The following is a 25,540-nucleotide window of genomic DNA, read 5'->3' on the forward strand; positions in this document are numbered from 1 at the left end:
CTTTTTGCTCTGACCAATGCAGGAGGGGCAACCATTCGAATTCCAGGATGTGAAGGAAAACATAGCAAATGGGCCTCTTCCCAGGAAGTGCTCTGCTTTGTAGCCTGGGTTGCCATGTGTTTGAGGAACCCCACGTCTTCCGGAGTGCCTCTTCGATGACAGCACACTCACACCTGCTTGTCAGGTAGGGAGTCCGCTCCTATCTCCTACTTGCTCTTCCCATCCAGTTCAGTATCCGACTGTCGCTTGTACTTTGTTGTGCCCAGCTCTGCTGCAGAAGCGGCCTGAGGCCGGCCTGACTTTGCCTTCACTTCCCACTCCTCTGGTGCTCTGCAGCAGTATTTTGGGGTCTCCCATATGTTTGGCGCACATTGTGTGTTTAGAAATAGCATTTAAGGTTTGAGGTTAATAGCTCAGCTGATAGAGTGCTTGCCTAGTAGACATGAAGTCATGGGGTCCACCCTCAGAACCCCAAAACCAAGACAGGGTGGTGCACACATATAATCCCAGCACTAGGAGGTGGCATCAGGAAGAACAAGACTTTGAAGGCCATCCTTAGTTTAGTTTCACAGAGAATTCAAGGTCAACCTAGGTTATATAAGACTCTGTTTCAAAACAAGTTTTATTTTGAAGTGTTAAGCTTTAGGTTGTCCTGTTGATGGCTGGGTATCATACAGGTCAAAAACAAAGCTTTTCTGCCCTCTCTTCTTGCTACCTGACATATGTGTGGCCATGACATTAATGCATAGTTTTGTACTTCTTGTGGGACTTTGTATTTCAAGCATGCACATGACTGTTCATGTAAAATTTTACAAGCAACAACATACTAAAGCAAGCGCGCGTGCACACACACACACACACACACACACACGCACGCACACACACTACACTACATTCAATTAAATACCAAGTATGAGTCTTGAAGCATCTGCTTGGCAAATGTTGCAGCCTAGCTGGGCAATTGCACGTGGTGACATCATAACATGTCACAGACCGTTTGCATTTTTAGCATGAGTTGTCGGCATCTGAGGCTAATGCACAGCTAGAGAGGAAGAAAGACTGTAAAACACCCTGAAGATGCAGCTTTGAGACAGCAGGCTCTTCCTTCCCTCTGTCCCGACTGTCAATCAACTTATGTAAAGAGTATCCCCAAACCTCAGGGTGACCTCATCAGAGTTGCCAACAACTTACGAGGGATGTTCAGGAGGCTCAGGAGACAGAGTAGCTACAACAACCACGCAGTAAACTCAGTGTGAGGAAGATGTGCAAGAATCAACCAGGAATCCTGACTCCAATTGTCGGTGTCTATAACAACAGATTCATTGATCTGACAATAATGTGTAAATGTTACAAACTTGTTCCTAGGGAGTTCATTTGTATCAATAAAACCCGGCCGTCTACTCTATATATTGAGATCTCACATAGGATTTTGATGAAATAACTTTTAAATTCATCTTTATTGGTGTGTGTGTGTGTGTGTGTGTGTGTGTGTGTGTGCGTGTGTGCATGTGCTCACATGCTACAGAGGTCATGTGGAGTTCAGCGCACAACTTCCAGATGTCAAGTCTCTGTTTTCACCTTGCATTCCAGTGACCAGCCTTAGGTCATCAGGTTTGCAAGGCAAATGCTTTCACCTGCTAAGCCATCTCACTGACTCTGATTAAATACTTTTTAAAATCCCATCTGCTTATTTTATTCTATTAAAATAGGATCTTGTGTAGACCAGGCTGGCCTCACCTATAGAGTCAGTTTCTGATCCTCCTGCCTCTGTTTCCTGAGTACTGAAATTATAGCCACGTGCAACCAAGCCCAGTTTATTTGGTACTGTAGATAATACAAGTTCATGTCCGTAATTTAATGTCTCTGAGAATTGATTTTCTGATCCACAAAGTAAAAAAGCAGTAGTTACTCCACTTACAATATACACATACTTAACATCAGAAGCGGGTTTTAGAATTAAAGTGGAAGTTCATGGAAGTTGTGAGCAGAACGGACCAGGGTAGTAATGATACCAGACAGGTTAAATCAAACTCTGTGGAATTGTAACCAGGGTAACCTGTGGTCATAGGAGACCATAATACTTTTCAAGTTCCTGGGATCATCTCATTACATAAGATAAGATAAATATTCACTGATATAATCCCATTATTTACCTAAAAATAAATTTTGTTTGGAATCACAGAGTTTCCCAGAAAACAGCAGAGCTTAAGTCACCTGGACCTTGTCCTATAGCGTGTAGCTCCTGGCCTGGATGGGCCTTCGGAATTGCAGAAAACCGCAGGCCTCCTGGACTATTATATCAAACGCTATTGCTACACACAACCAGAAGGTCAATTACTTCAAGAATCCATACAGTAAAATAGAAACATCCAACTCCATTTTGGGCCAAGGGGATATGCTTTTTTGCTCCAGTATAGACTGAATCCCGAGCCTGGAAATGTTGGGTAAGGGCATAGAACAGAGCACACCCCAACTGCTGCTTTTGTTTTTAAGAAGTTTTCTGCTCACCTGAGACAGCTTGTGAAATGGAAAACCATGATGCTGCAGGTCCAGGCTAAGGCAAGGGTTCCTCAGAGGGGTCCCCTGTTTTCGGCAGGTTCAAGTGATGTTCAGCTCCTATAGAAATGAACACGGTTATTTTTTTAGCATCTCTCGCCTAGAAAAGTTCTAGAGCCCAATCAGATGAAGACACTGGGATTAATGGATGTGAGAAAGCTGACAAGATGACTCAGCTGGTAAGGACAGTGGCGACCAAACCTGCCAGCCTAACTTTGATCCCCAGGTCTCCCACGATAGGAGACAATTAACTGGCACAAGCTGTCTTCTGATATCACCATGTATGCCTTGACAAACACACACACACCATAAAACAAACAAATAAAAAATGTTAAATAAATATTAGTACATTTGCATTAATTTAAAAAACATACAATAGAAGCTATTAAAAAAAAATGCCATTTCCCAGTCACGGTGACCAGGATTTCCCAATTGGAAGGTGATACTGAAGGAACACAAGGAAACAGCATTCCAGGATACTCAGTATAGTCCCTGACTGTGACAGCCAGTCTTCACTGGCAGGTTGAGGGTATTTGGAATCTCCTACAGGACACTGTGAATGCATTTCCCAAGAGGGTTAACTGAGGAAGAGTCATCCTGAATGTGGGCAGCACCACCCAGGGGCTGGGAATCCCAGACTAAATGCAAAAGGAAACAGAGAAACCCAAAGGAACATCAGCATTCATCTTTCTCTGGCTCCTGATGGGGAGCACCACGTGACCAAGCAGCTATGCTCTCACGGTCATGCCTTCCCTACCAAGATGGACAACATCCTCTCCAACCATGACAACAGACTACTCTTCCCTTAAGTTGATTCTATATTTGGCCACAGAAACAAGACAAGTAACTAATGTGCTGACCCACAAAAAATTCTCAGTAGATTACTCTCAGGATGAAGCCCTCCGGTTCCAGGGCGATGAGGGGTTGGCATTAGGCAAACTGTACTAAAATCCAGTGGCTTCTGACTGGCTACCTGACCAGAAAAAAAAAATCATTTGGGCAAGTCAGAATTTGGATTTCCCAACCGTATAGTATATTGTAAAAGTACTGCCTGTCAACAAAAAGCCTAGCAGTACTAACACTCGCTGTGGCATAGATGAACCTTAAGAAGAGCACTCCAAATGAAAGAAGCCAGACACAGAAGAACGCACATTATGTGACTCCACACACAGGTAGTATTTAGAATAGGAAAACACAGAGAGCCGGAGAGTAGATGAGGAGCTGCCAGGAGCCGGAGAGAAGAGAGGGAGAAAGTGGTAATGGGAAAATACACCATTTGTTCCTTGGGTGACAAAAGTGTACTAAAATTAATAGTAGTAATTACACAACACTGTGAATAGACTAAAACCATTAAATTATTGACAAAATATGAGGAATCTCTCAATAAAACAGCTTTAAAGGTACTGCCTCGGGCTAAGGATAAGCTCAGAGCTAGAGTTCTAGTTTAGTGTAGATAGGGCTCTGGGTTCAACTCCCAGCACAGAAACAAAAACCCTACATGAAATACCACAGGAGGGAGCTGCAGATGTAGGTCATCTGGTGGAATGTGCCTACATGCACAAAACCCTGGGTTCTACCCTGTCACCATATGAAATAGGAAGGGTCAATCCTAAGTAAAGACTTGAAACACAGTTAGTCCCCAGCACAGTACAGTCTGATGGGTATCATCAGCTCCATCTTACACACAAAGTATTTAGACCACAGCAAGAGGAGTTGTCTCCCTGAACACAGGTTATAGAATCAAGAGAAGACTCCTGTAGATTCAAATGCATGCCTGTAATCCTATCACAGGTGGTCATGCAGATCAAACAGGGAGACATGTGAAATGCGTGTGGCCGGTGGCTGGCACACAGTGGCACTGACTTAAGAGTGGCTCTGGTGATACTTACGCAGAAAGGAGCAAAGGGACACTTAAGAGTGTGTTATCACCTTAAGATTAAGTAGAGAGAATACCTCCCTTACAAATACCACTTTATTCTGGTGTCCTAACCAAACAGAATTTCTAAGTACTGGCAAGCAAGGCATAAGTCTGGAAGCAAAGCATAAATAGCCTCGGAAAGGCCAGGATGGGAGGTTTGCATGGAATGCCATGGAACTCTGGAGGAGAGGATGGCCTGCCCCTGTACTTCTCTCTGCTCCTTACAGGAAAGACAGATACAGGAGTCAGGATACAGTGTGGGTGCAGACATGGGACAGATGACACCCTCTCACCGAAAGGCAGAGTTTTCAAAGATCGTTGCTTCCCACATTCTTCCCGGGATGGCAGGGGTGGGGAGATAAATAATAATGAGGATTTACATAAATGAAAAGGACAAGCATGAGAATTGAACAAGCCTATTCACAGGGGGAAAGAATCCAGATTTTAAGTTCCCAGCAGCCCTTTCTGGAACTGTTAAGAAAGGAAAGCCTTGGGGGCTGGAGAGATGGCTCAGAGGTTAAGAGCATTGCCTGCTCTTCCAAAGGTCCTGAGTTCAATTCCCAGCAACCACATAGTGGCTCACAACCATCTGTAATGGGGTCTGGTGCCCTCTTCTGGCCTGTAGGCATATACGCAGACAGAATATTATATACATAATAAATAAATAATTAAAAAAGAAAGGAAAGCCTCACAGCTGTAATCCCTCCTAGTTGCCCTTCAGCACTTCGTGAAGTTACTCATGGTTATTGAAGACCCTTCCCATCTTGACTGTCCGCCAGAAGCTACAGTGTGATTTATGAGGAAGAAGGCAGGCCTGCAAACCAGATCTCTTAAGGAGTCTTCTGCATCCCGGCACAGCCTTCAGCCTGCTGGCTACAGGGCAGGTACGCATCAGGGCAAGACACCATGCTTGGTAAGTAGAACGAGTTCTGCCAAGCTCCTAATAACTGTGGGCTAATAAATATTCACTCAACAAGAGATGCGCTTGGGTCTTCTCCACAGTGCTAAGGCAGGAGATGGAGGAGGTATCAAGATTAGCGTACAAAGGGTAAGAATGAAAACGTTCGACCAATATATGATATATAATAAATATAAGGGACAGAGCATGCCGGAGAGTGGGGTGCTATGAAAGGGCCCAGAAAGAGGGCTCTAGTGGCCTAGGGCTATTGAACTTGTAACCTTCTTCACCACACCCAGTTTGGGCAGTGCTGGGAACTGAACCAAGAGCCTCAAACATCTGAAAGAGGCAGGCACTCTACCAACTGAGCTATCTCCCAAGTGCCAGAAAACAAATAAGATTATCCACACAATGTGAGAACAGCTTTACAACCAACCACGGCTGCTGCCCCCATCCTGATCTCCCACAGTGGGTATTTATGCTTTCTGGTCTTCATCTGCCCAAAGAAAGGCATCCACTTGCACGCCATTTAAAACATGGCTTCTTTCATCTGTGCCCCACCCCTTTAAAATGGAGATTGGGAGTATGTGGTCACATAGTGCACCGGTAGAGAAAAATACACAAGTAGCCAAACACAATGGAGTTGGAGGCACAATTATGTTTTGAGAAATGTAAAAAAAAATTAACTGCACAATTTGAAAAAATGGAAGGTATGACCCCTGTACGCTTTTTGACTAATTTCTTGGCAGGGGTTCTGGTTTGGATTTGGGGTTTTGAGACAGTCTTACTAAATAATAATGCAGACTGACCTTGAACTTCTGATCCTCCTCCTGCCTCAGGCTTTAAAGTTCTAGAATCCACGATGCCTAGCTTGATTTGAGTGGCCATCATCACATACAGTTGAAGAGCTTACACTGGGAGAAGGGCCAGCTCTCTCATTGACTCGGGGCTCACACTGGCTTCCATGAGGTGTTGTCTATTCACCCAGCTAACTAGTCTAGCTGGGAGTCCCCTCCACCCATAGAGACATCATGAAATTTATTTTGTGGGTCATGACGAGAAATTTACTAACAGGCAAAATGAATGAAGGAGAGGAGAGACAGCAGCGTTTATAGGGAGGGCATGCCTCACTGCGGTTTACAGCCGGGCAAGTTCAAAGTTCCCTCTCAGAAAGGCCAGGCTCAGTGAAGAATTAGAGCCTATGATTGTGTGGAGTAGAAAATGAGAAGCCCAGTAAAGCCTGTTCTCTAAGACCCTGTAAAGCAGCGCCAGGGATTTTGATGAGATGCACAAGAAAGAGCCATTGTTAGCTCTGGCGGGAGGGGAGCCCAGTAAAATGAGGTTCCTCGAAGCTACTTTAGGCAACAGAGGGCTGAGCCATTGAGTCAACAAGGGCTCTATTGGCGGGGGGCGGGGGGTCTCCTTCTGAGGTTTGCTCATGATTTACAACTTTGACACTGAACACAATGTCTAACAAAGCAGTGTCTGAAGGAGTGGACGCTCCTGAGGGGTTGGAGATCTCATATACCTGCTGATTGTCTCCTGATTTGTTTCCCTCACAGTCCCTACACCCTGGGAGGCCACAGAGCTTGAGACAATAAAAGCAGCAAGGCAGATCGAAGCCAGAGCAGAATGCAATCCCCTCAACTCCTAAAGACACCAGTGTGCCCTGACCTACGACACAACCGCACTGCCCCATGCGCTGTGTTTTTCCTGCCCTTTGTCCTCATGGTATGAACAAAGCCCCTTCCTGACTCACCTGGTTCTGAAGAGATGGCTCTGCTCAGCCCCCCAAGTCAACACCAGAGGGCCCCAACTCCAGGTCCCTGTTCTCCCCACCTCAGTCCTCCTTCCCACACACACGCCAGGAACTCACACAAGGTAAAGCAACCACCCAGACAAACAAACTCACTAGTCCCAGGGTACAGGAAGTGACTCATGAGCAAAGAAGTAGGGTCAAGGATTTTAGAAGGAGCCTGGCTATGTCCCAGGCACCCGTGTCTCCGTTATTAGGGAAGTTGGAGAAGACTGAAAAACACCTTTCACTAGGCTCCTGAGGTGGCACACAGCATGCTGTACAACCCTGAGCCAAACTGGGAGGCTAACATCTGGATAACGGACGGACGAGGACAAGGGAAAAGGGCTGATCATGGATGAAGGCTTCCAGAGTCAAGGACCTCAATGTGTTTGGAATGGACAAACCTTCTCCTGCAAAAAGAGCCAAAGAATGGCAGAGAGCTGAGGACTAAGGGTCCAGATGCGCTCTGTGGAAGCCAGGTGGTAGAAATCAAGGTCTAGGGCCCCAGAGCAAAGAAGATCCTGCCCAGTGAGGTGGCAGCTGGACAGGACAAAGGTGTCTCCACACCCCAACTGAGAAAACACTGTGAATGGGAGGGAGCTTTGGAGAAGGAGACAGCTGCCAGGAGTGAGGGCCAAAAGCAAGAGGCAGAAAACGAGGTTTGATTTTTTTCAAGGGAGGCCCTGCTTAAAGCGACTGGGCTTATCCTTAGCAGGTAGAGGGCGAGATGTCCTTCTAGGCATGTCCAGCCTGCAATCACTGGCCACACACAGCCAAGCACGTTTCAAATGCAACCACTCAATTATAAACTTCTGTATAACATTATGATGAGAGTTTTTTAAACTAGATCGCATAGTTCTCAAGATGAATTTTGTAGATGGCAATGTCGTATTACAAAGGCATAAGGCTGAGCATACCAGTCAACAGCTAGCATTAACAAGATAATAAGAAAACATGGAGGGGGTGATGGGGCAGGGGCAGGAAGGCAATAAAAAGCTGGATGAATGAATGAGTGAGTGGCTGAATGAATGATAAATGTGTTGTGCGGTCACATGTGGACACCAGAGAGGCCCATGTCAAACAGCTTCCTTAACCGCTATTTACCTTACTATTTTTTCTTTTTCTATTTTTCATGTGTGTGTGTGTGTGTGTGTGTGTGTGTGTTTGCATGTGTGTGTGTTTGTGCATATGTGTATTTGTGTGTATGCTTGAACACAGGGTTTGTTTTGTTTTATTTCTTGGTTTTGTTTTTTGCATGTGTGCATGTGAGGGCCCCAGGATGATATGTGGAACCGTCCTTGATCAGTTTCCCTCCTTATCCATTGGGACAGGTCTCTCATTCAAACTCAGAGCTTTTTAATGTGACTAGTCTTGCTGGTCAGCTTGCTCTGGAAAGCCCATCTCTGCCTCCCAAGGCTGGAATTACAGGTAGCCATGCCCACCTGCCATTTCACCTGGGGTTCTGTGATCAAAACCCTGGTCCTCCAAACTTGTGTGGCTAGTGTTTTAACAGATAAGCCATCTCTCCAACCCTTCACCTTATGTTTTTGAGACGAGACCTCCTACTCAACTTTGGAATTGACCTACTCAGCTACATAGGCTGACCAGCAAGCTTTGGGGATCTACCTGTCTCTACTTCACCAGGGCTAGGGTTACAGATCCCATACCTGGCTTTTTGTATGAGTACTAGGGTTCTGAACCCAAGCCTTCATCCTGGCATCTCCCTAGCCAGAACTTTGCATACCAGAAAGATGGTCTCTATCTTATTCCCCTATAGGTGCTACTACGCGCGTTCAGCAAGTGTCTACAGAGAGCCCCAGGAGCAAGCAGACATACCAACCATTGCAGATGCAGACATCTGCTGCCTCTGTGGGGGGTCTCCCCTCTCCAGCCTTCCCAGGCAGTCCTGGATCCACACAGCCTTTTCAGGAAATCCTGCCCCAGGCCACAGGGCACACAGGGAAGCTGACCTTAGGGCCCCAACCTGGTCACATTTCCAACTTCTGTCCCCCTGGAGGGAGGACAGCCAGGGGAATGTTCCCCCAGTCAACTTGTCCTTGGCTGACTGTCCTCCCAACCACGTCATGCGGCCCATCCCTTTTTCCTCTGTCACTCAGCCACAGAACTCATTTCTTCCCACGGACCCCCCATACTGTAGACTGGCTGGCTCACCCTGAGCAACGAGGAAACACACAGACTATGAGTTAGGAAAAAATGTGGAGATCTACGCAAACTCCCTGGCTACTTGCAAGCAAATACATTACCACAGGCTTTGTCCTTTATTAAGTCGGGGAAAGAAAACCGTGCAGCTCCTTCTTCACCTGGAGAAAAGTGGTTAGCCAGCACAGACAGCATCATCTTCACGGCCATTGACACCGCTACGGTTGGACATTTGTTTTCAATCCTATAAAGAAAATCGTTTCCCAGGTAACTAGGGAAAATATTCAAGTGTTGAAATATCAGGCAGGCAGGCTATTTCACACACTCGAGCCATTTGTGCTGCCTTCTGCAGAGTTGCTTTTTTCAACTTCAGAGGCATCAGATCAAATGGGAGGGAATTCCTCTCTGGCGTCGGCATCTGGGCCACAGGAGCCCGTCAATCTGGTGACATTAGCCTCACATACAGGACTCCGATCTAGCAACAGTCACCCGTGTCACTATGACTTCTTCCTCTTTCCTGAGTCTTAACCTTTCACAGCCAGTGCCTGGCACGGGGCTTGGATACAGCAGGTACCCATTCAGGTGACATCCAAGTCTAGCATTCAACCTCACCAGGAGAGTCTTCTCTTCGAGGCGGTTTGCCCAGCTGGGGATCTGAATAGCAATGGTGGCCTTTTGTAGCAACTGGTAAGTGTTTCTGAGCTTCTCCAACCAACTCCTAAAGCCCCTAACACCCAAGAAACCATTCTGATGGACCACAGGTAACCCTCCCTAGGATTCAGACACCTAGAAGTGGACTCTAACCTATGCCCCAGCATTTCCCCCATATAGCTTCTCCCAGAATCTTCTTCCAGGAACAGTCTATACTACATGGGTTGTGGTTATGAAAGGAAAAAGAGCAGGCAATTCTAGTTTTCATGAGACCTGCAACTTTCCCAATGGGCTTCCTTGGGCCTTCAACAGTGAGCCATCTCATTTCCAACACCTACGTGTGCTCTAGACACTGGCCAAAAGCAGGTGGCCATAGGATAAGGAGCGTGTGTCGGCTCAGACCACCTTTCCCTCCGGACTCAAGGTCTTAGTTTGCCCTTTTTGTCATTAGGATCTATGTCCCACTGCCTACAATGGTCCTACAATGGTGGGGTAGCTGTGGCCACGCCCATGCACATTCTTTCCTATTCTCTCTCTTTCTCTCTCTCTCTCTCTCTATCTCTCTCTCTCTCTCTCTCTCTCTCTCTCTCACACACACACACACACACACACACAAACATACACACACAGCATGGAAGGAGAGGTCATGTATGTATTAACAGTAAGTACAAGAACAAATTCCTAGAGAGCAAGTGACACATTCATTCACAAATGGATCTTGGTGAAACTTCAGAGTTGAGTGGACACGGATAATATGGTTTTTCTATGGGGTGGGGGGGGGCTATGCACATAAATTATGCATGTTCCTGGGTTTTAATCCCCACTCCCATAAAAATGAAAAAAAATCATGCATGTTTATTAAGAAAAGTCAAAGCCTATAGAGAAACGTGAATGGAAAAGTGTTAATTATTTGCTGTCTCACGTTAAACAGCTCCTGGCACCTGATAACATCTGTACATCCCCCAAAGAGTCCTTGGTCCACGTTCCCTGATCCATTCAGGCTGCTGCTGGGCTCCAGCCAGGGGAAGTGTAAGCTGTGCTCTGCCCAACTCATTCCCAGCCAGCTCTGGCCTTGAGTCTAGCTCCCCAGGCCCCTGCATGCCTGCTCGTGAGCGTGAGCCATAAATCAGCAGGGTCCACTTTCTGCCCTTGGTGCTTCCGAGTGTCAGGGCAACGAATTTGCCTTTTCCTGCTCTGCTCCTGAGGCCCACGCCTCCAGGCTTCTGTTACTACGGTACTTTCTCAAAGCGACAGAAATCTGGTCAGTGGTTTGTACCAAGCGCGGCTGTACCCTGTATGCTGGAAGCCCTGAGTGACCCCTCAGAGAGCTGCAGAAACCTAGCAAATTAGTCTCGTGCCCTTGACCCAACCCATGACAGGACCGCATCAGGCCAAGCTGAAGTCAGGTGTGGTGATTAAAAGATTACGGCAATACCAAAGAGATGGGCAGCACATAAGCTAAACAGTTCTGAAGGGAACGGAGCTCGAGAAAAAACAATGAGAGGAAATTGAGCTTGGGAAGAAGAAAACTGTCAGCAGGCCCTTTGCTTGAACCCCATCAGCACCGCTGCGACTCCATTCACATCTGTCTCCCTTTGCCGGCTCACACTAGCCTTCGGACCAAGCTGGAAAAGCTGCCAGCAATAGCACACACGTCACAAACTCCGACCAGTGTCCTCGTGACCTGACCTCTGGGGCTGGGTATCTCACTCAGGAGCATCTCCCAGGAGCCCCGCATCTTAGGACCTATCGCCCCATCAGCTTCTAGTGTCCTCCTGTGGATGGCTATTCCAGGGCAATGAAAGGACAGTCACCAGCTGCACACTCAGCCCTGTCTCCAGAGAACGGAGCCCAGTGCTCACCCAGGCCTCGGTGAGCCCCACTCCCTCTGTCTTGGGCCCAATCTTTTGCCAACCCTCAACCTATCCTCTGTGTTCTCTCTCAGATAACCCCTCCTTCATGCCTCCTTCCACCCAGCCTCATCAACTGCCACCCATCCCACCGTAGTCACTGCTTCTCTGGCTTTCCACACTTCCCTTTCTCAAAATCCAAGCACAGAGCTGAAGCGAGGACTCAGCAGGAAAGCACAAGCCACGTAAGCATGCAAATGAGAATTACGACTTCCAGGCAAGAACAGCGGGCAGGCAAGGCAGCACACCTGTAATTCCAGCGTTTGGGAGGTAGAGGCAGGAATCTCCAGGGAAACTGGCTATCTAGACTAGTAGAGTCTGAGTGCCCCAGGTACAGTGAGAAACACAGCTCAGCGAATACAGTGGGACAATAGAGGAAGACATCCTACACCAACCGCTGGTCTCCAGTGCACACACATACACAAGCATACATGCACACAAACACATGCACACACACATACACACATGTATACACGTACATATTGGCATGCATGCACTTATATATAGGCATGCATGCACATACATATTGGCACACACATGTAACAGGCACGCACACATGTTGGCACCCAAGCACACATACGCATGCATACACACATGAGCCCAATCACAGATGAACAGGCACACCTGTCACCATGATCTACCACCTACCTGTCCCTCCAACCGCACCACTTCGTCCTCATCACCCTTCCACAAAAATCCACACACTGAGAAGACCAGCTCCTCCTCCTTTATTCCTCTGCAAAATCATTTTCAGAAATTTGACCATGAGTCTGTAATCTCAGCATTTAGGAGGCTGAGGCAAGAGGACAGCAAGCCGCAGGCTAGCCTGATCTACATAGCAAGCCGTTGTCCCAAAAAATTAAAAATTGACTGCGAAGAGTGTTGTGGGATATGTGATTGCACTGTGAAACTTCGAGATTGCGTTCAAGATTAAACTTGGATTGGGGGTGGAGCCAGCAACCAACGGACAGAAATTAGCCATAGGAAAGATGGAGGAGCCAGGAATAGGGATGGAGAGATGCAGAGGAAGGAGCTGGGAGGGACTTAGAGATTCACAGGTTTTTGTTTGTTTGTTTGTTTTTGAGGAGTGGAGAGGCACTTCTCCACCCCAAAAGGAAGGTCAGCTGGTTGCGTCTTGGCTTTTCTGATCTAGCAGATCTAGTTCTTTCACCCCAACATCTGACTCCCAAGGCTTTATTGGTAAATAGAATGATAGAGACTTAGTTAACCTATGTTTGGCAGCTGTGGCCAGGCCTGTGCAAGCAGGCCCTGAAATCTCACCAAGCCGAGGTCTGAGCCTCAGGCTGCTGCCTGCGTGGCACAGACAGTAGCTAAAATATCAGCTTTCGGGTGCTGCCACTAAGAAAAACGACAGATGGGTCTTGGTTCGAGACTTCTTCCAGTTGAGGTTGTGTCTTATGCTACATTTGAAAACTTTTTGGGAGCTATTCCATCTGGGACCTTTGAAGCCTGCCTACTCTCTCCTCCCCTTAACAGGCACAAATATTGGATCCTCTGCTATAGCCCTACAAGTCCTGTTGACCTGTAGCCCAGGTCTGCTTCTCTCTAAGGTCCAGCTTGGGTGACTTGATGCATCTTCAGTTTGCTGTTTCTATCCTCCTGTCTCTACTCTCCTATTTAGTCCATCCAGTGAGATCTGATTTCAGTTATTATGTGTTCCACTGCTAAAAATTCCATGCACGATTAAAAACTTAAACATGAGACCAGGAACTATTTTTAAAAATTGGAGAAACACTGCATAGCATTGGTATGAGTGATGATTTTTTTAAAAATCTGATCCCCCCCCAAGCACAGACAACAAAACAAAAGCATGAATAAGATCACATCAAACACAAAAGCATTTGCAAGCAAAGGAAAAAGGAACAGTGTGAAAAGATAGACTGTAAGCCAAGAGAGAACGCTTACAAACCATGTGTCTCTTAAGGGATTGATATCCAAAACATGAAAAGGACTCAATAGCAACAACAGACCAAAAATAAATTAATTAATTAATTAAAAAGTGAACTAGGGACCTTGTTAGCAGCTTTCAGAAGAACACATACAAGTGCTTAACATCCGTAATCACAAGGAAATTGAACAGTGAAGCAGGGGTGAGCTTCCATCTTATGCATGTCGGGATAGCTATTATCAAACAGACTCGAGATGACAATTGTTGGTGCAGGTAGCAGCGGGTGGGGCTTTCAAATAACACTGGTGGGACTGGGAGTTAGAACAGCCATAATGGAATACTGTATGGAAATTTTTCAAAAAACTAAAAAGAATGTTTGGTGCGGCAATTCCTCTTTTCGTATTTATTCTAACGTACTTAATCTGTCTAATGAGGAGATTCACGAACTCTCGGGTTCCATGCAGCATTCTTTCCAATAACCACACTATAGAGATTAGCGCTAATGCCCCGCAACCAATGGATGGATAAAGAGAATGCTAAGTGGAATACTATTCAGCCTTTATAAGAAAGAAGGAAGCCTTGTCATTTAGAGCTTGGGGATATTATGCTAAGTGAAATGAGCAGACACAGGATGGCACAGCCACATTCTCACTGACATGTAGAATCTAAAACAACTCAACACATGGAAACAGAATGCAGCTGGTAGTGAAAGGTAGCAAAAGAAAGAGACGATCGAAGGGCACTGAGCGGCCCTTGTTGTTTAATCCACTGCATAGTTTGCTCTGTAGTTAATGACAGACAGCACAGTATGCATTTCATAATTGTTGGGTGGCCCTCTCTACAAAAAAATGACAGGTATCTGAGATAAAGGAGAATTATCTTGATTTAAACACTCTACTTTGTACCCTGGAACTAGACAGTATGACAACTTATTGATTTATAATAATTTTAATATTTAAAAATAGATTTTCAAGAGCTTAGTGATAGAACACTTACTTGTCATGTGCAAGGCCCTGGATTCAATCCCAGCATTACAAAGATAGACAGAAATTGAACACTGATATATAGATAATTGACAGATAGAAAGGCAGATAATATAGGATGGATAGATGGATAGATAGATAGATAGATAGATAGATAGATAGATAGATAGATAGAGGGATAGACAGACAGATGGATAAATAGTAGGTAAATGATTGGTAGACAGATGATTGATTTATAGATGGGTGAATAATAGATTGATAGATAGATGGTAGATAGATGTTTGACGGGCAGCTAGATGGTTGACAGATTGATCAATGACGGATAATGAAGAAAATTTCCATTTGTTGAGCCCTTTCCATCTCTTCTTTTTAAGATCTTTTCTCATTTCTTTCAAGCACGTGGGTAATTACTTTTTGAGGTGCTTTCCAGATGGAGCTTTTAAATCCTTACTGGGCATCTCTCACATCTGTCAGCTTAGTGTTGGCCTCCATCTATTGTCCTTTCTCATTCACTAGAAGATCTTCCTGGTTCTCATGACCAATTCTGTGCTAACCCTGCACATCACATGCATTGTGTCGTGAACAAAGATCTTATTTAACTGTATTCTTTTGATCTGCCAAAGTCGGGGAGGGGCTTTTCCCTCATCAGGCTTAGCTGGGGACAGAAATTCAAAGTCCCCACTTGGTCTCCACGGAGGAAGTGGGAGTCATCAGTACTTCCGGGAAGGGTGATGGTAGTTCCCGTTCTCCAGTGAGTCTCCACCGGCATTCCCCTGCTGCAGGGGAGGGGACAGGATAAAAGTGAAGCATGGCACACACCACAGCTCCTCATATGGCCTCCACTGATTCCACAGATGGGGGCAGACAAGAGGGAATGCATGCCTATTCCTGTGGACGGGGTAAGAGTCATTACCGCTATTCTCAGAGGAGGGAAGGAGCATCTTACTGCTGCTGGGGAGGGAAGGGTGAAGGCCTGTCTCAGTTGACAAATGTCCCCTACAAATGATCTAGTCAATCTCTGCTTATTTAGGAATGAAGAATTAGGACAGTGGTGACACACACCTTTAATCCCAACACTTGGGAGGCAGAGGCAATCTGATCTTTGAGTTCAAGGTCAACCTGTCTACAGAGTCAGTTTCAGGACAGAGAAAAACCATGTCTGGGGCGGGGGAAGGAAGAATTAGCGACACAGCAATGGGCAGTGACTACTGATGGTTAAATGGCAAGCCAACGGCCCATGACTCCAGGATCACTAGTCTACACAACAGAGAGCTCTCTGCCCGAGAAGAAGACCAGCCCCCTGCCCAATGAAACAATGAAAGAAAAAAAAAACCTCACTGGCCAAAGGATAACAGCTGCCTCCCTTCAGATCCTGCCAGCCCCCAGGCCAGAAAGCACACATGGCTACGTGCCATCGCCCCCTAAACAACACAAACACACGCCTGCTCAAGTCGAGTTTTCATCCAACACATACAGCGAAAGCAAGTTCAGGAGCCAAGAACCACAGCCTCACAGTCACCTTCAGGGCTGGTGGTCTCCCATCTGGAGAGAATCCTACTTTCCTGCCCACTGGAATCTCTGAAAGCAAGATCCACTCAGGAGCTGGGGAGATAGGAGTAGCCAGCAGGACAAGCGGCCCCTCCTGGCTGGAGAGCTGGGTCTGCACCCAGCTGGATCCTTGGTCTGGGAGCTGGGGCCCCGACCAGCACTCTACACAAAGCTGCATTTTGTCCAATAAGGGAGAGCTGGTGACCCGGGCGGGGAACTCAGCTTTCCAACAAGCCTTTGTTTTTGTTTCCATTTAAAAAGGTTAGTGACTTTATTGCATGTGGAAAGAACCAGAGAAACAAGCTCAAAGAGGCTCAGCATGTTTTTGGAGCTGACCAAAAACACAGGACTTTTGAGTCTAGTTGAGAGGAAAGGGAACAAGTTTATCCTGCATTCACCATGTGCCAAATACAAGCCTGGGAGCGCCTTCTGTGCCCTCCCCTGGTAGATTCAGCCAGAATTAAGTCCAAATTCCTTACCACAGGCCCTCAGGAGGTCAGGAGTCAGAGCTACTGGATTTCAGGATCATATGAGAGACAATGAGAGACTGATGTATAAAGTTCCCTTTCAATCAGGAATCAAAACATCATCTAATGCATTCATCCATCAATATTCTTGAGGTGGCTGGCTCATACGCATCCCCACGACCACCAATAATATCCAGACTGCTCAAGTCCCTAATATAAAATGCCATGGTATTTGTCTATAGCCTATGGATATCCTCCCATACGCTTCGAATTACCCCTAGGGGTATTTATACTACCTCACATGGCATAAATGTTATGCAAGCGGCTACCTTGTATAAATGGCGTGGTATTTGCTTATAACCAATGCACATCCTGCTGTCTGTACCTTTTAAACCATTCCTGGATTACTCACAGTGCCTCAAGTACTGTACATGTTATGTGAACAGTCACTGTATTATATAGCTCTAGTAAATAAAGACAAGAATGAAGGTCTGAACATGTGCAATACTGATAAAATTTAAAAAAAAATATTTTCAATCTGAGCCAGGCAGTGGTGGTGCACACACATGTTTAATCCTAGCACTCGGGATGCAGAGGCAGCCAGATCTCTGTGAATTTGAGGTAAGCCTGGTCTACAGAGCGAGTTCCAGGTCAGTCAGGACTACATGGAAATCCTGTCTTGAAAAGCCAAAATAATAATAATAAGAAGAAATTATATAGGTTATATAGACATATTCAATCTGCAGTTGGTTGGTTCTCTAGAGGTAGAGTCTATTCCTGAAGTCAGTGGATGCTAAGGATTTTGAAAACACAATTTTTTTATTCACTACAAAACTACTCAAAGTATGATAAATTATGACAACTTCTTAAGTGGTATAACCCACGCTCATAGGTAACCAAATTTGTTGGCTAAAACTTACGAATTGAACTACATGCTTTTGGACACTGGCATGCCTATGATGTCTATGGACTCTCCAGGACACTGCCGTGGTTTAAATGTGAGACGTCCCTATACATCTGTAGATTTGAACTTGGTGTTGTTTGGGAAGGCTGTGGAGCTGTTGAGGGGAAGTAGGCTACTGCGGGGTGGGGGGGGAGTTACAGTCAGGCTCCACTTCCTGATGTGGATGCAGTGAGACCATTCAGCTTCCTGCCCCTGCTGCCACGCCTTCCTCACTTGCCGCCACATCTTCCTGGCCACGCCGGGGCCATCCTCTTGAACGACAAGCCAGATGAACCCTTGCTCTAGTCTAACGCTTCTCATCAGGTGCTGCTGCAGCGACAATCCAAGTCACTCATCACACAGATATGCTCACAGTCGTTCTTCCTAGCACAGGAAAAGTCTTCAGTAGCATGCTAATCTAGACTAGGAGTCAGGAAACTTCACTGAGCAAACATATCTTGTGTGTGTGTATGTGTGTGTGTGTGTGGGGGGGTATGACATGTGATTTTGATGCTGAGATGATGAAATTGCCATCACAATAGCCAAAAAGCATTTTAAAGGAGATTTTATCTTTATTCATGTGTGTATGTTTATGTACACGGGTGCCTAAAGAAGTAGGAAGAAGGCATCCGACTCCCTGGAGCTGCAGTTACAGGCAGTCGTGAACTACCCAGGGTGGGTACTGGGAACCAAACACCACGCGTCCACAAGAGCAGCAAGGTTCCTTAAGCACTGAGCCACCTCTCCAGCCCCTATAGGAAGCTCTATTGGAGTGCACCAATGACCTTTCATCTAGGAACCGTCTGGGGCTTCCCTTGTGCTCAAAAGGCAGCACTAATCACATGCAATAGGGATCCATGTACTGCAAAGCCCAGATATCAACTGGCAATTTTAAGAGATCCTGCGGACTAGAAGCAACATCGCAGCAAAACTGTGTGGAGGCTGTGCTGTGTCAAGTACATGCGCACACTTGCATTCATTCTGGGCGGGGGTAATAGGAAGATTCACTTATGAGGGTCTCGATTCTGAGAGGTAATCAAGGATATGGCAGGATGGCTTCCACTTCCTTTAACCCTCTCTCGTCCCCTTGGTTCCCTACTGGGTCTTGCCCCCCCATTCCCAGCCACAGCCTCTCTGAAGTTCCACCGCCGAGTCCATCTCCTTTCATCTGGGCTGCTGACTATGGCTACTACAATGACTTTCCTATCGCCTGCCTCTGCCTAGGGCTGTAAGAATCGCCAGCTTGGGCAGAAACACCATCTCAGTTACCTCTAAGACAGGCAGGGTAGACCCTCCATGTCTGCTTTGATCTGCATGTGCCTCTCAAAGGCACATATTAGCGTGCTTTCCTTTACAAGATTTGTTTTTATCTTTAATTACATGTATGTGTGGCAATGTGCACATGAGCGCAGCTGCCTGGGAAAGACCAAGTTGTAGGATCCCCGGGAAGAACTGGAGTTCCAGGCAGTTGGGAGTCACCTCGTGAATGCTGGGAACAAACTGGGGTCCTCTGCAAAAGCAACACATGTTCTCAAGCATTGAGGCATTTCTCCAGCCCCTCGTGTTAAAAGTCTTAGTCCCCCGTTGGTAACGCTACTGGGAGAAAGCAGAACCTTTAAGAGGTGGGGATTAATGGAAGAAGAAAGGTCGTATGGGACTTAGCCTTGTAGGCATATTGGGATCTATCTGACCCCCTTATATCTCTCTTTGCTTCTTGGCCACCATGAGGTGAAAATCTCCCTCTACCATATGTTCCTGCCATTATGTACTACGGTGCTATAGACAAGAACCAAAAGGACCAAGCAGCCATAAGACCTCTGAAGTCATGAATCAAAATGAAACCTTATTCCTTATTGTTGATAATCTCAGGCATTTGTTATGGTAACAAAAAGCTAATACACTGTTATGAGCAAACACTAGGCTAGCTCCACTATGTTTTCTAGTATGTACGGAGATTATTGGCCCATTGTACAAGAGAACAAACTGATTCTCAACTAATGCTGTCCAAAGCCATACAAGCAGTAGAGTCTGGAATCCGCACATTTTACAATGAACACTATTGCTCCCTGGTGCCAAATAGTGACTGGGAGGGAATTAGGAGCATGAATGAATGGATGTCTGGCCCATATGGAATCAGTAACATGTGTGGGCATAATCTAGGAAGTCGCCAGCACCTTCCTTCAAGGAACCCTCTGAACACTGATGTCATTTCCTTCTATGGAATTCAGAAAGTCCCCACCCCACAATGTGTCCCCCTGCCCGCTAAAGGGGTATTGAGTTGCTCTAATCTGAGCCCCGAGGAGGGAACAGAACTAGTAAGAAGGGAGAAAGGAAGGAGTGGGTAGCCGATGAGCCCTCCTTGTCTTCTGGTGCTCACATGGGCCTCTAGGAGCTTGCTCTCTGTGGGTTCTTGAGTACCGTGGGTCAGTATGATCACCAGGTGACCATGCGACCTGGATCCAATTTCCAAAGCAGAACATGAGATCAGAAATAGATAAAGAAAAGCAAATTGGATGCCTTTCCTGGTGTGCTGATTTTTGAGATTAGGGAAGAACTAAAAATAGCCTAGCTCCTACTAGGGCAGGGAGGGGCTATGGAAATCCTCACTGTACTCAAGAATGGGAATCCAAAAAGAGCTTAAAATGGGGGCTGGAAAGGTGGCTCAGCAGTTAAAAGTACTTGCTGATCTTTCAGAGGGCCTAAGTTCAGTTCCCAATACACACATCAGGCGGCTCCCAACTGTCTGCAACTCCAGTTCCAGGGGTTCTGACACCGTCTCCTGGCCTCTACTGGCACCCACGTCCATGTGTGTACGCTCACACACAAACATACACAGAAATACAAGCTAAAGAACTCTCCTGTATAACTGCTAAATATGGGAAATATTTACACAGACGCACATTAGCCAAAAAGACAAATGTGCACCAGCTAAGTTATAGCATGAGCTTGTATGGGGCTGGGAGACGGATGGCTCAGCCAATAAAGCGCCTGCTGACCAAGCACAAGGAGCTGAGCTCACATCCTCAGCACATGCAGAAAAACCTGAGCAGGATGGCCCACCTCAGGAATGCCCGTGCCGGGGATGTGGACGCTGAGGGGGCCTGGGAATTGCTGGCCAGCACAGCTCAATCAGGGACTTGACAGGATGAGGGAGAGCCCCTGTGTTCTGTTAGGGTTTTGGGTTTTTTGTTTTGTTTTGGTTTGGTTTGGTTTTGCTTGTGTGTTTGTTTTTTTATCAACTCGATACGTGGGTCATCTGGGAAGAAGAAATTTCAGTTGAGACAATGCCTCTGTCACACTGGCCTGTAGGCAAGTCTGTGGGGCATTTTGTTGATTATTGTTTGATGTGTGAGGGCCCAGCCCACTGTAAGCATTGCCAGTCCTGGCCAGATAGTTCTGGGAGGTATGAGAAAGCAAACTAAATGGTCCAGTAAGTGGCATTCCTCCATGGCTTCTGCTTCAGTTCCTGCCTTGAGTTCCTGTCCTCGCTTCCTTCAGTGATCAGGATGTGCAAGCCAAATAAACCCTTTCCTCCCCAGGCTGCTTGTGGTCATGATGTTTTTAACACAGCAATAGAAAACAAACTAGGGCACCTCGCAAAATAAGGTGGGAGGCTACTTGAGGAAGACCCCTACCATCATACTCACCCCCACATACATGACTGTGCACACACACATATATACCATGCATACATACCCAAAACATAAATAAGCATATACAAAGGAAAAAAACAAATTGTTAGAGGCAGCTGGCATACTCTGCATAAATGAGAGATGGAATCTTGATTTTTGTTTTTTGTTTGTTTGTTTTCCACTCACTAACTGGTCTGTTTGTTCCAAGAGTTTCTGCTTTGGAGCCAGGTGGAACTCAAATGTCAGTCTGCTGTAGCCTTGCTACGTGAGCCTCCGCTGTCTGAGCTATGGAACAGGATAATGTCTGGCTGACCTTAGAGGACCTAAATTCACACAGGTAAAGGTAACACCTCATGTGGGGCTCTGCACAGCAGTTCCCCCTCTCTAAGCTGGTGATGAAGCCTCTGCCCTTGAAGCAGAGTAAAGGTCTGGGCCTGACTCCTGCACCATAGGTGAAGCGGAGGTGGACAAGAGTCCCTTCCGGCCGGACTCTCCATGATGCCGAAGGCTGCATTGCCAATACACACAAGCAATGAGACTTCAGACCTTACCCTGCAGCGCTGCGAATGGAGTTCAGTATTAAAGGACTTGCCTGGCACCCCTGATCAGGCCCTAGGTTCAAACCCCACTACCACCAAACAGGAAGGGAACAAAACAGTGAGGACAAAAAACGTGCATCATGGCTCTATCTGCGCTCGCCCTATAACTTTCCTTCAAGCTCTTCATGGCTCCCAGGAGATCTCACATCCACTGTGGGGATTGACCCTCCTAGCAAACATTAGGTAAGTGTAACTTATCAGCGCCAATCTAGGATGAGGTGATGGGAGCTCAGGGGAAGCCAGAACACGGGGCGGTGCTTGGGTTTGCATCCTGGCCAGATGGCCTCCACAATTCCTGATTTTTTGCAATCTTTTCTACTCTCATCCATTTGGCCTGGGGCTTCTGGGTCATACCAAAGCTAGCAACGAGCAGAGGAGAGCAGAACCGGCTTAGGCCACCAGAGGTCCAGGCTGACATCACTATCCAGCTCACCAGCATTCTGTCCAGCTAGCAAGGAGGCAGAGGGCAAGGGGCTGGAGGTCTAATCAAAAGGGCAGCAGGAGGCCATGGGGCCAGCAACAGAGGGTGGAACCAGAATTTAAAGCATGCGGGGTCAGGGGTCAAACAAGCCAAATCAATCAAGGAGTTAAGTCACTTCATAGAAGTGAGTCCTGGAGGCAGGGGAGTGGAGGAGTGGTTTCTGTCCTGAGGAAGGGTGATGTGGGATAGGTGAGAAGAAAGACAGCTAAGACCGAAATGGCCTGGGTAGGAGCCCAGGGCTGCTGGCAGCATTTTACAATGTCACGAATCTCCCCTGTGCTGTACGCTGCGCTGTTATGACACCCACTTTAAAGGGGGGAAAATGACAACAGAGTGGTTAAGGACCTTGTTTGAAGCCGACAGTGTGCTGAGACCTAGACCGGGACTCTGAGCTGGCTCTGGAGAGCTGTCACCTTCTGTTCTCCACACACAGGCTGCCGACACAGGAGTGGACAGGACTCCATCACGGAGAGGTGAGGTGGTATCTAGCCCGGAGGCAAATGCCTTCTTTGTTTATCTTCCTGGAAATGACAGGCTGTTGGAGGAACCCCCACCCCCCCCATACCCCCGTTTCAGGAGAGAAAAAAAAGCAGTGCAAATTTGCACTTTCTGATAGCATCAGCAGCTTCCCAAGGAGGCAAGGAGGCAGTCTCCCAGCGGTGGATGCAGCCCCAGGCAGCAGAAATTAATCATCTCTCTCATGATCTCACCTCAAAGAAAATGATCACAAAGTCAAGGCCCACAACCATCCCCACAGTAGTCAGACGCGTGGCTGCATCCCTGCCATAAATCAAAGGCGATGCCCAGCTTCTCATCAGATGCCTGAAGATAATTCCCCTGCCATTTCCCGACTAGGAGTCGCAGGGCCACAGCTAAAGGGTTAACAGCTAAAGGGTTAACATCTCATTTCCTCTTGTCTTTCAAGCCTTAATCCCCATCCTGAGCTGGGTGCATTCCAAGCCCACCTGGAGCAGGTCAAGACCAGCCTCCAGCCCATGACTGGTCCTTCATTTCCCCTGGCAGGAGATTAGATGAGGCACCCATTAATCACTCATTACCTCTGTCTTCCCTGCTGGTCAGACCTCGGGCAGCCTGCCAAGGGGCCTGGGAGGGTGCCTGTGAGCTGGCCAGTGCCACCTTCCAGGGGACAAGACACAGAGGCCCAAGCCTGGCTCAAGACTCCACGGACCACACCCAAGCAGAGGGAGAACACTGCCTGTCTTCCACCTAAGCTATCCTTAAGGCTCCCAGACCACAAGCACCTACTGTTTAACTGAAGGATTAGGGAAAGAAAGAGAAATAAACTAAAAGTGGCCACTTTCCCCAAGATGACAATCGCCAGGGAGAAAAACGGCTGCTCACCTGGTGTTTGTGCCCTTTAGAGGAGCCAAGGGGAAACTGGACAGGAAGTGGAGAGAAGACGGGATGCCGGCTGGATGATTACCATACTGCAGCTGTATATTCAGTGGCTGAGTTGTAGTGCAGGGCAATAATAGGCATTCCTTCAGACAGAACCTGCACCTGACAGGGCAAGGCTGGATGCAAGTTTCTTCTGGGATAGGTTTAGTGAGTGCCCATTTGTGTAAGCACTCAGCAGTCAGAGTAGACAGGAAAAAATGGGAAGTGACACCAAGCGCCTACTCTGCGCCAGGCTTCGCCTGGGGGCGTCAAACCCACACCAGCCTCCAGGCCACCTATCCCATTGTTATATGTGAAGATCGGTGTCGGAGAAGGGAAAACTGAAAGAACTGTTAAGTGAGAATCTGCATGGGTCAGCCAGCACTCTAGGGAAGAAGCGTGGCTGTGGCTAGCCTAACCTGGCCAGCATTATTTGGAAGATTACAGCCTATGTTGTACCCCCACGAGCTTGGGGTTTTCAAACCAAGGCATCCTGATCTTTCTTCTTCACACTTGTTCAGACTTTGGGATGCAAAGGCCGGGCTTAGATGCTTTCAGGGAGGACAAGAAGGATGTGTTGAGCTTTCAAAAACTTCTTTCCAAGACCCCTTAAACAAAAACAAAAGGGGGGCTCTCTTGAACTCACAATTTTCCCACTTACTCCTTTAGGTCAAAGTTAAGGCCCTCTGATATAAGTAAGGAAGGAAGGAAAGAAAGAAAGAAAGAAAAAAAGAAAGAAAGAAAGGAAGGAAGGAAGGAAGGAAGGAAGAGAGAGAGAGAGGCTGGCTATATATAAATAAATAAATATATATATATATATATATTATATGCTTATAGCCCCTGAGACTCAGATTGACATTCTATGGCCTGTGTGGCACACATGCATGCACACATGTAGGTGAAAATGCACACATGCATGAGCATATATGCATACACACACACAGATAAGTCAGGACAACTAAGTCAAGCATGGTAGCAAACACCCATGATTTCGGTGTTCCAGTACCTGAGGCAGAAGGATGACCACCTCAAGGTCAGTCTGAGCTACATGTTGAGCCCTTGTCTGAAAGAGAGAGAGGGGAAGAGAGAGAGAGGGAGGGAGGGAGGGAGGAGGGAGGAAGAGGAGGAGGAGGAAGAGGAGGAGGAAGAGGAGGGGGCCATTTGGGATAGATCCTGCATCTGTCACTACAGTCTCATTCCTGGCTCAAAAGACAACTGAGGTCTTCAAAGCCGCGTGTGCCTAGGAATCAGTTTCTCCCTCCGCTGTCTTCTGGATGCTCTGCTCACGCGTGCACATGGATATTCATATTCGTTCTTTCATCTCCTCCCCCTCTGCCCCGTTTTGTTTCTTTCTCCTTGGGTGGTCATTTATCAGCTACTCTCCCCTCAGCCCCTGGAGGGCAATGATACATCCTTGCTCAGTATAAGCCCCAGCACACAGTAATAATCCCTGGCACACAACGGATGTTCAGAAGTATTTGCTGGGGAAAAATTCAATGGAAGTGAATACTGGGGAGCCATTGTGATTTTGTGCAATGTGGTGAAGTCAGAATTTCAGAAATATTCATCTGTCAGCATGAAAGAAGATGGATTACAAGGAAGAGAGCCACCCAAGGCTAGTAGTCAGGAAGGGAAATTGTTACTGTAATTTGGACATGGTTTAAAGTAGGGTCAGGAAAAGAGTTTGAG

The 25,540-nt window shown here is 46.9% G+C and overlaps 1 protein-coding gene and 1 non-coding gene across 3 annotated transcripts in view; both read right to left on the bottom strand.

The window, feature by feature from the left end:
• Thsd4 (thrombospondin type 1 domain containing 4) overlaps positions 1-25,540 on the bottom strand; it is a 567,279-nt gene that overhangs the window by 539,759 nt on the left and 1,980 nt on the right. Inside the window, exons 1-2 of one of the 2 annotated variants that reach the window (XM_087905295.1) lie at positions 7,132-7,278; positions 2,509-2,616 (exon numbers count right to left, since the gene is read on the bottom strand). In XM_087905295.1, the coding sequence (XP_087761421.1) occupies positions 2,509-2,537 (29 nt within the window). In that variant the 5' untranslated portion in view covers positions 2,538-2,616; positions 7,132-7,278. Of the gene's footprint in view, positions 1-2,508; positions 2,617-7,131; positions 7,279-25,540 lie in introns of those variants that run through there. The other variant, XM_087905294.1, reaches the window with a different exon arrangement.
• LOC125393822 (small nucleolar RNA SNORA17) lies at positions 632-750 on the bottom strand. Its single transcript, XR_007229975.1, has one exon. It is a non-coding gene; the product is annotated as a small nucleolar RNA SNORA17 (small nucleolar RNA).

The sequence above is a fragment of the Myodes glareolus genome, chromosome 4 (assembly GCF_982192425.1).
Source record: "Myodes glareolus chromosome 4, mMyoGla1.1, whole genome shotgun sequence".
In the NCBI taxonomy this organism is placed as follows: Eukaryota; Metazoa; Chordata; class Mammalia; order Rodentia; family Cricetidae; genus Myodes; species Myodes glareolus.